The sequence below is a fragment of the Coptis chinensis genome, chromosome 6, assembly GCF_015680905.1.
Source record: "Coptis chinensis isolate HL-2020 chromosome 6, ASM1568090v1, whole genome shotgun sequence".
Lineage (NCBI taxonomy): Eukaryota > Viridiplantae > Streptophyta > Magnoliopsida > Ranunculales > Ranunculaceae > Coptis > Coptis chinensis.
This window is the reverse complement of record NC_141461.1, coordinates 43,113,445-43,123,183: the sequence shown is the minus strand read 5'-3', so window position 1 is coordinate 43,123,183 and position 9,739 is coordinate 43,113,445. Positions and strand designations below refer to the sequence as shown.

General features: G+C 37.9%; 1 protein-coding gene across 7 annotated transcripts; it reads right to left on the bottom strand.

Annotated features, from left to right (window-relative positions):
* Window positions 1-337: 337 nt before the first annotated feature.
* Window positions 338-9,358, bottom strand: LOC147493084 (SH3 domain-containing protein 2-like). 7 transcript variants are annotated; one of them, XM_086566100.1, is made up of 11 exons: window positions 8,844-9,358; window positions 8,653-8,698; window positions 6,143-6,259; window positions 5,982-6,051; window positions 5,731-5,882; window positions 4,119-4,220; window positions 3,623-3,823; window positions 3,444-3,506; window positions 3,177-3,329; window positions 2,893-2,967; window positions 338-678 (listed from the first exon to the last, which is right to left on the bottom strand). In XM_086566100.1, exons 1-11 carry the CDS (start codon window positions 9,092-9,094, stop codon window positions 559-561), a joined length of 1,350 nt encoding a protein of 449 aa, XP_086422226.1. In that variant the 5' UTR covers window positions 9,095-9,358; the 3' UTR covers window positions 338-558. The 7 variants fall into 7 exon arrangements, with proteins under 7 accessions (XP_086422226.1, XP_086422225.1, XP_086422229.1 ...); XM_086566099.1 differs by having other exon boundaries at window positions 8,653-8,749; window positions 8,844-9,087; XM_086566103.1 differs by having other exon boundaries at window positions 5,982-6,040; window positions 8,653-8,749; window positions 8,844-8,966.
* Between the last annotated feature and the right edge of the window lie 381 nt (window positions 9,359-9,739).

Below are 9,739 nucleotides of genomic sequence, written 5' to 3'. Positions count from 1 at the left end.
TAGTATGACTCATACTTTAAAAAGACAACCGTACTCAACTTTTTATGATCTCCATTTCAATTTTTAGTATTTTTAAAAGAACGTTTACATAGGACCTAATTGGTCTTTAAAAAACTCGAATTCATCTCAAAGGACCTTTAAGCACTGGTCTTTAATGTATCCTGCGCAAAATTGAGGGCGTGGATCACTACTTTGTGCTCAAAGTTTTAGTTTTAATACCTCCTCAATTTACGTCAATTTTTACCTCCCCATTCAAATGAATTTTCCTCCCCATTCAAATGAATGATATTCAAATATTCAAACAAAGAGAAAACGTATCGTAACCAAAAGAAAAGGATTACCAAAGGTGACAGTAACTTTGATTAAACAAAAATTCTTTGCTCAGTGTCTCAGTAATATTTCAATATTGTTGACAAAACATTTCTCACCACTAACCAAGCTGTGGAACATGGAGACACAACAAGATAATTTGAAAACCTTACAAACTATACCAAAGAATCAATCAATGAAAGTGGATATCAATGGATTGCCTCCAAGACGCAACAGACAGCAAAGACATTAAAAGACTACAGCCGTCATTTTGCTTGCAAGCACTCGCTCCCGCCTTTCAACGTATCCAAAAGGAAACCAACCTGCTTTTCCCCTACATTCGCCTTCTGCCCAACCATTGTTTGATACCTATTAAAACAATAAATAGTAAATAGTAAACAGAAATAACAAAGGTCAACAACTTGCGTCATTTATAAATATAATTACAAATATAATGATATTGGCAAAATATAAATAAGCCTGTCTATGTCCTGAAGGTGTCATTGACATTTGGACAGAGATATAGAAGAACCTTTCACAGCAAATTCGTTATAAACTACGTCAAATAAGTTGGTTTGAGGGGGCCTCTTGACAAGATTGCACACGATATAAAACATCTTTACTTTGCAGTTGAAATCAGTGGCGTAGCCACATTACCATGACACGGGGTACATCCCCTGGTAAACTCTTCCAATTTTTCTATGTACTATTCACAATATATTGTTGGCAAACATTGTGTACATCTGAATTTTCTTACCACGTGCTTATTCTTTGGCCTACAGTAGACTTACCACTTTGCCAGATTACCAAACACCAAATACCTAATTATTTTTACATTAGGCATGCCACTATACCACAGGTACACTCCCCAATTTGCCAGGTTATCAATACCAAAACAGCAACAGATCTTGTGCTTAAGTTTATCGAGATAAATTAACAGAAAACTAACAAAAAGTTACCAGCTAGGGTTCAAATCAATCTAGTTACCAAGTTAAAATACCATATCACCTCATCAACTGTTGTGGAATGCCTATAAAATGTTTACATTAGTTTCAGTTCAAGGATTTACTGTAGTTGCGTTCTCAAGTTCAGTTAGTTTGTTGCTTTAGAATTTTCCGTGATGTGATGGTTTCAAAGAAACATCATTGTTCTTCATCAAAGTGTCCCACCTGGGTTAAGAAGGTTTGAAGAATCCAATGTGGGAGCCTCAAGAAGCAAAAGACTAAACGATACTCGCTAAAAAGGACGAACACCAAGATTTAAGGAGAACTGTGACTGCAGAATATTTACTACGTGGGTGATCACTCTAAGCTGTTCTTTCAACCGCCCCAATGGTGTAGGAGGTCATCGTCAACCGCAGAAGAATCGAGGGAAGCTGGCCAAAAAAGCTTGCCAAAATCGCGTTGCAAACTGTTATGGAAGATTTTACGGGAAGCCGGGAATGTTATGACACGAGTTGAGCAGCTGACCGACAAGAATTCTTTTTACTAAAGACAAATATTGTAGTATTTCTTTCTTTCAAGTTATGTTTTTTCCTTGTTGAGTAAGGAAGTCATGTATTACTGAAGGGGGCTAGAGTAAGCTGGCCCACAACTATAAAGCATCTCTTTTACATACTGCAATATTATTTAGTCATGCGAGATTCTAGGGCTAAAGGCAGTCTGCAGATTTTAAGCTGGACAGCTCAAGAAAGAGAAAGATATTCCATTTTGGGCAGAAAAGAAGTATAACGAATCAGACTGTGACTTTGTAAGAGAAATCAGTGATAGCACTTCATTACTGTTAGAGTTCTAAGAGGACATCTCTCAAGGACCCGATTTCTTTAGTAAGTTTCTATTAGTGTAAACTCTATTATTCTCTTATATATATTGAAGTGATACAAGGCTGAACCTAAGGCCGTATCCTCTTTTACTCCAAACTTCTTCTCCATAACAATAATACATTTTCGCTAATACTTAGTGAACTTAGACTTTGAAAGGGAAGGCCAAGTCAGATATAATGGCACATTTTCCCCACTTTCCTATTTTTACTGAATACTACATTAACAACTCTTTCAGAAGCTGTTACAACTAACCTTGTGGGGTTTCCACACAACCATCAACTCTGAGGTGTTGCCCATAAAAAACCAACAAGGAAGTTCAGTGATGTGGATGGAACTAAATCGCCGTATTTCCTAGAGTTCTTCTAATTTCTAAGACTCAAATCAGATACGGGGTCACAGTCCAGGTGCACACCATCAGACCTAACCATTTCTTCGGCAAGTTCCTAGAACTGGCTAGTTTGGTGTAAGGAGCTGCCTAGAACTGACACGATGAGTCCCTTATCCAGATTTGAGCATACAGTATTTTTCTAAGGCATAAGTCGCGTGCCAAGCGTGAAGATATTGTTTCCCAGATCTGTTAATATACTGCTTATCTGAAAATGTGCTTGGATTGCAACTCTTTTCTAAGACGTATCCATGCGGACACCATGGACACCTGAAGAAAAGAGCTGGCAACACTTGGCTTCATTCATCACAATGACACAAAATGCTAGCAGAAGGCAAAACTACGATAAAAGAAAAGCAGAGAAAGATCTAAAAACCTTTCGAATGACAACATAGTCACCAATTGACAGATTCAACTCCACATCCGATTCAGCTTGGTACGAAAACACAGCCTACACAAAAACAAAATGATAAGAGATGCAGAAATACACTAGAAAACCAATATTTGTATTACACAAAATGAGGATCCAACTTAAAACCAATTGGTGATAAGTGGAGAGGCCAAAGTAACATTTATACCATATTGCAAGGCTTCACACATCACATGTGGGACTACAACTAACATCTCAACAGTTTACAAAGAGAAAGTTAGCACACTTACCTCTCCTAAAAAGTATCCTACATTGTCTGTTATTCCATTAAATGATGGAGAAGCAAAGACACCATTAACTTCTTCATATGATGGAGGGGATGGCATTCGTTCGTCCAAAGTTGGGCTTGGAGAAGCTTCAATTCTTTGGCGCTCTGATACCATCTATCAATCACCAAAAACATAATTCATCATTACAAAGAAGGTAGCCCAATTTTGATAGGAATATAGGATCCATCGATGGCGAGAATTGACAAAAGTACTAGGTAAAACCCATACTTCATCCACAAGCTGATCCAGTATCTGGAGGACTCTCTGATGAAAAGTGCACTCGGATTCAACCTTCAGTGCAGACAAAAATTTGCAAAACTAATTAGTTTCTGAATCTGATTGCTTGTATGTCTGGTAGGATTTTTTTTTTCAGAAGTCCTAGATCGAACAATCACAAAATGCAATACCATTGCAATAAGCCGCTGCAGTGTTAGCCTTTGCTGTTGAGATTCCACAGAAGCCATCGCTACGACAGCTTCTTTACCCAACACGGCCATATTTGACTTCAACTCTTGCAGTTTGGCCTCTGCAGCTTCCAGTTTTGAAGTGACATCAATGCTTCCAACAGATTCCTTGACTTTTGCTTGGCGTTTGGAAACTTCAATCGCCTACCTAGGTCCAAAATGCGATGAAAAGAGGAACTGGAGGAAATCAGAAACTGAGCATTCAACGAAAAATTTACTTCACTGAATTGAGATTAATATGCTTAATGATAAGAAATTGTTAAATGTTTAATTTTCATGTGAAACTCCGAAGTTTTTTCTTTTACCCCTTCCATGAAGGATAGAACTTACTAGTAGACAACAAAAAGGAATATTCTTTAATAGTATACAACAGTTCCAAAATGGCAAAGAAAAGGTACTTTCTGCGGATGAAAGGCCATACATCAACAAGTATTATTACCTGACTTTCAGCTTCTTGTCGAATTCTATCATATCGTTGAGCAAGATGTCGTGCATCCTCCAGTGGAGCTCCCATCACCATTGCTCGAAGTGGTTCTGCAACCTGGAGAACCAAAGGTGTTGGAACCACATACTTAATTAACTGTAACAGTCCACTACTGGATGATGTAGCCTACATTATGTTATAGCATGATATAGGGGAAGCTTCATTGGGAACGAAAAAAACTTAATTACAGAGGAAAGATCATGAGGCGACAACAATTTGCAAAAACAACAATCTCAAATCATGATAAAAAATGGACCCATAACGTCAAATGGTTTATCTTACTCCAACAGTGCACAAAACAGTGATTGCACAAGCGTAGGAGAGGACTGAATCTGATTGGTATTGTCTATCCAAAATAGAAGCTTCGACAAGAAATGTAGCATAGTGTAAAAGACTTCGCTTTCTAGAGGTGGAAGAGGATACGTGAAAATTTTGACTACATATAGAAAATAATAAGTGCTCGGTGCACCATCATGGGAACTGTCTATGAAATTGCCACAGAGGCCCTACAAGCAAACGACACTCATCCATCGCCATTACTGTACAAGTGTACATCACACTTCACCTTTGAAGGGTTAAAATTCGAGTGGCAGAAGACAATGTCGGTCTCCCCAAACCTGCCCATAAGTCATTGAACAGATTCAGCATAGCTTTGTTTTGTAGCTTTTCTACTACCAAACAAAATTTTACAAACCACCATCAATTACTATATCAAAAAAAATTCTTTTCAGTCACATGGTGTCCAAAAAATGGGATGATAGAAGCAAGATTTGGGGTGTAATCCGTAGAAGAAGGTACTAATAAGGTTCGCCCTGCTACCATTATTAATATAGAATGAATGAAAAGTCAATGATTCAACAAAAATTTGGGCAAAAAAATCCTGGTGGCCTGGTTTGATGAATATATGGGTTGCTGGTTGCTTTGCCTCCAACCTGAATAGACGTGTTGTTTTCCTGTTTAGCCATCAGCTTGTCACCATAAGAAATTCCTGCAAGGATGTGCTTAGCCGCTGATTGGGCTGGTCATAGGTCCCTTCAGTGGAGGAACATAGGCATCGGCAACGCACATGTTTGCACCACTTCCCCAAGGTTCTTGCCTTGAGGAAACAGTGACTACTGACTAATGATGAATAAATTACTAATATTCTCCCTCCCCCGAGACAATGGCATCTAAAGAAATGATAGTCATTGCTTAAATTTGGGATATGTGATCATAAATGTCTAACAACATGAGCATATTGCACCACACACAACATAAATCAATGGCATAACAACTAGCAAGGTAATTCAACAGAGCAATAACAAACTCTCTGAGACGCAAAAAGAAACAATTTCTAAGGTACATTAATTTCTTTCAATGAAGGAATTGGAGTGTAAAAGTTATCAAGATAGGTCGACCAACCCAAATGTAAATAGCATGCCATGCAACTTGCAACAGAAGAATATAGTGATAAATTTAATCAGATATAGCTAATTGATCTTATCAATATTGCCACTATTTTTATTTACTATTATTTATTTTATTTTTTTGGTTGCATCCTGAATCATTAGAAGGTAATTGATCATACCTGGGTACCAAGGGCTTTCAGAAAATTTCCACGTTCCTTTTCCATTTGAGCACGAGCTCGTCCATAGCTTAACGCAGCTTTGGACAATGTATTACCACTGGTACAGGTATTATCAGCCCCATATTTTCTGCTGTCTTCTGACAATTTTGAACCTATAGAAAGCAATAAGTTAAGCATACAAGAAGGAAACAAGGACAAAGTCAGAACAAGTACGATCAAGATCGTAGGGCATTTGTGCTTCGCTAGCTCACCGATTTCAACTTGCTTGGATCCAGTGACAATGTAACCTTCCACACTACGAACAACATCCCTTTGAAAATGCTGGCAAAGAGAAAAGTTAGAAAACAACATATAGAGCATTAGAAGTAAATAATAAGAAACTTTCATGAAAAACAGGAGGAAGAAAACCTACCTTTCCAGCACGTGTTGATATGAACAACTTTTCAAGTTTCTGATGCTGCTGAAGTTCTGCCTCATCAGTAAGTACACTATCTGAACCTCCATATCCTCCAAACTGCTTGAGCACTGCCTGAAGTACAACAAAGTGAAGGTAACAAGCATGTTTTTTACAGCCAAATGAGTCAAATTCATAACGGGGGGATTTCACTTACACCCCACTAATTTGCTTTTGTTTTGAGTTTACAAACCGAAATATAGAAACCCCCAAAAAAACACATAACAACCCTGACTGTTTCTTCTCTTTTCTCATACCCAAGAGTACAACCAAACGCTTATGTAATGTTATGACTAGCAACATTCTTCCAGTTTCTGAAATATAGCGTGTACAAAACCCAATGATGAGATAACTACACCACTGAAGATAATAGGATGCATGAATAAAATCCAACCTTCTAATCGATGTTAATTGCTTATAAAAATTCAATGAAATGCAAAATCATAGGATTCATAGCTTATGAGAATATGGGATAGAAATATTTGGTGCCTTATATGCGACTAAGACCACACATTGTTTAACTCTCTACTTAAACAAACCAATAAAACAGAGTCGGATGAGAAGGAAATAATAAAACAAACAAAATTTTGATTACTCGGTAATGCAAATTAGGCAATGCTGCAGCTAAAAGACTCTCTTAGAGAGCTGATAATTGTGTGCCAATAACTTCCTGTATGATTCCACTTCCAATCATCACCACAGTTGTAGTGTAGGAGTAATTACAACAGCGACAAGAAAAGGATCATTTCACTGCTGCAAATCGTTGGAATTAACAAAATTTTGCACTGAGAACAATGACTGCATTGCTTAAGTTATGAGCTGTACATATTCGATGATTTATCTTGATTGTGATTACAGGGAGAGAAGAGGGATTGAGGAAATGTTGCATCATTTTCACAATTGGCGAGTTGTAGGCAATTCTTCTCTTAGACATTTGTAGAAAGTTCAAAAAGAGAAGATGATCCGAATTGTTAGATTGACAACATTATCACATAAAAAAGAAAACTAACACCCTCGTCTTCCTATTCCATTTATCTCTGCAAATCTAGGTCTGTCCCTGTATGTTTAATGTGTTTGGGAGAGCACTAAATACAAATTCCTGGGAACTATTTAGGTTTAGTTCTTGAAAGATAAAACATTAAAAATAAAAATATATACTAACGGGATCTGAGCTTATGCAGTTATGCACTTATGCCAGCAATTTTGGTGCACTTATCACCTCGAAATTTTGGTGCTTAAAAGCCAAGTCTCGAGCCTTGATAGTCAAAGCATGTTTTCTTAGCATACACCCGACGGAAATCTGTGAACTATTCAGATTTGGTTCTAGAACCATTTAGCTAGTATCATGATTGTAAATCTTGGATATAATCCATTGTGTGTTTATCTCGTGCAAACACATTGAAACTTTTACTGGCAACGTGCCTCTACCAAATCTTTTGCCCCAAAAATCAGCTATATGCTTTATATCAATTTTTACAGATGGTACCAATTTTATCCAGAAAAGTTCTGTTTATGATGGAATTTAAAACTAATACATAAAAAATCAAATCAACAATTTTTCTACCATGTGGTCAGTTTCTATTTATCATGTAAGAGTACAGCTTTTGATTCCTTTTCTCTTCTTCACTCTGCTATAAATTTGCATAATTGTCAAGAAAATCTAAAACATGCCACACGATTTGTGTTTCTTTCTGTTTTTGTTGGTGAAGTAAAATTTCATCAATGGTGAAACCAAACAGCATTACGTCAAAGAGATGGACTCTACAGGCATATCTGTATGGAAACTAAGACCTCCCTACTCGGTCTGCACCCTTCAGCCTACTCATTTCTTATCCACCTCTTGCTTAGCAAGGTGCCAAGGTATTCATTTTCACACAAAAGTGTCCACAGGTTGCTTATATAGGAGAAATGACACGGAATTAATCATGACATCTTCAATATAAAAAATCCAGTTCAATGCAAAATTTCTAATCTCCACAAAACTACGCCGCAATTCTCAACCCAATTTCAAAGTTTTTCTGTGCTAATGAATATATTCTTCAGTCTTTTTTATACAAGGTTAACAAATCAATCTGATCTTTTGGTATGATCTCCAGGATGCAGATGCCATTTGTTAGATACAAGTTCAATCCCCTTTTGCCACAACACCTATGTCAGGGGAGTCAAATGCATTGAAACTAAGCTTCATATTGCGAGTTGCCACCCGAGTTAGCAATGCATCATAACCCTTGAAACAAATGCTGCGAACGTGGTGGGCGGCATTGTTGTGAGCAAAACAAGCTCCAACAAGAACATAAAATGGGGAAAAGGGGTAATTTCAATTTCTCTAACTAATGATGATAAATTCCAAGTTCCTATCTTTATCACCATTGTATCAAAAACTCTTACATATTTCAACAATGCAACACATTAAAATAAAAAATATAAAATAACAGGTGAATGAAGCTAGTGAAGAACATATATAATACCTGTTGTTGTTTAGCGACCTGTTCTCTTATCTTGGTAGCTTGTTTCCTGATTGCGTCCATAACACAAACGCTTTGAAATTTGCAGAGAAAGATAGATCTAATAATAATATATACTTCGTGAAAAATGAGGTTCTTTCCAATTTTTAACGTTGGAAGATGTACAAATGAGGTAATGTTTTGGTTGGGCTCACCTGACCGTTACTGCTATTTCAGGCAATGTTGAAAGTTTGAGATATTTCAGTTTTATTATTATTACTAGTAAACTGCATAGCAGTGGGGCGTGAGCGGAGAGAGAGGAGCGGAGATTGAGAGGGAGAGAGGAGCGGAGATTGAGAGGAGATTGAGAGGGAGAGATTGAGAGGGAGAGGGATGAATAGGAGAAGATGAGGACAGACAGAAACCAACCAAGTAACATTTTGGGCCACCTTACCCCCTCTCCCATGTTAAATCCGCCACGGACCAAGATATTATTTAGTAAACCGCATAAAGCTTGATGGCTGGCGAGAGGGAGAGAGAGCGGAGATTGAGAGGAGAGGAGGAGGAGGAGATTGAGAGGGAGAGGAGCGGAGATTGAGGAGAGATTGAGAGGGAGAGATTGAGAGGGAGAGGGATGAATAGGAGAAGATGAGGACAGACAGAAACCAACCAAGTAACATTTTGGGCCACCTTACCCCCTCTCCCAAAATGTTCGCTCCGCTCACGGATTATTATTATTATTATAACCGGGGCGAAATGTATATAAAATCTCGAGAAACCCGCAATGTGTAAAATTGACTAGGGATGTCCAAACGGGTACCGACCCGGCTCGAACCCGACTTTTTGGGTTTTGAACAGGTATCGGGTTACCAGAACCCGAACAGGTTTTCAGCGGGTCGGGTTCGGAGTCGGGTATTTTGTTCAAAAGTGTGACCACACCCTACCCTAACCCTATATTCCGGGTACCTATCGGGCTCGGATTCGCATTTCGGGTAAGATAAAGCCCGGGTTATAAATGAAGAAAGAAAACAATAAGAAATTTTATTTGAAATATATATCTACATTTTATTCCTTTTTCGTCTATCCACCAATCCTTCAAACAAAATAAAAC

Coding starts and splice junctions, on each gene's coding strand:
- LOC147493084 (XM_086566098.1), bottom strand. CDS start 9,067: ATGTTACTTGGTTGGTTTCTGTCTGTCCTCATCTTCTCCTATTCATCC. Junction 3,507..3,622: donor TGCAGCGGCTTATTGCAATG/GTATTGCATTTT, acceptor TCTGCACTGAAG/GTTGAATCCGAGTGCACTTT. Junction 2,968..3,176: donor TAGGATACTTTTTAGGAGAG/GTAAGTGTGCTA, acceptor GTTTTTGTGTAG/GCTGTGTTTTCGTACCAAGC.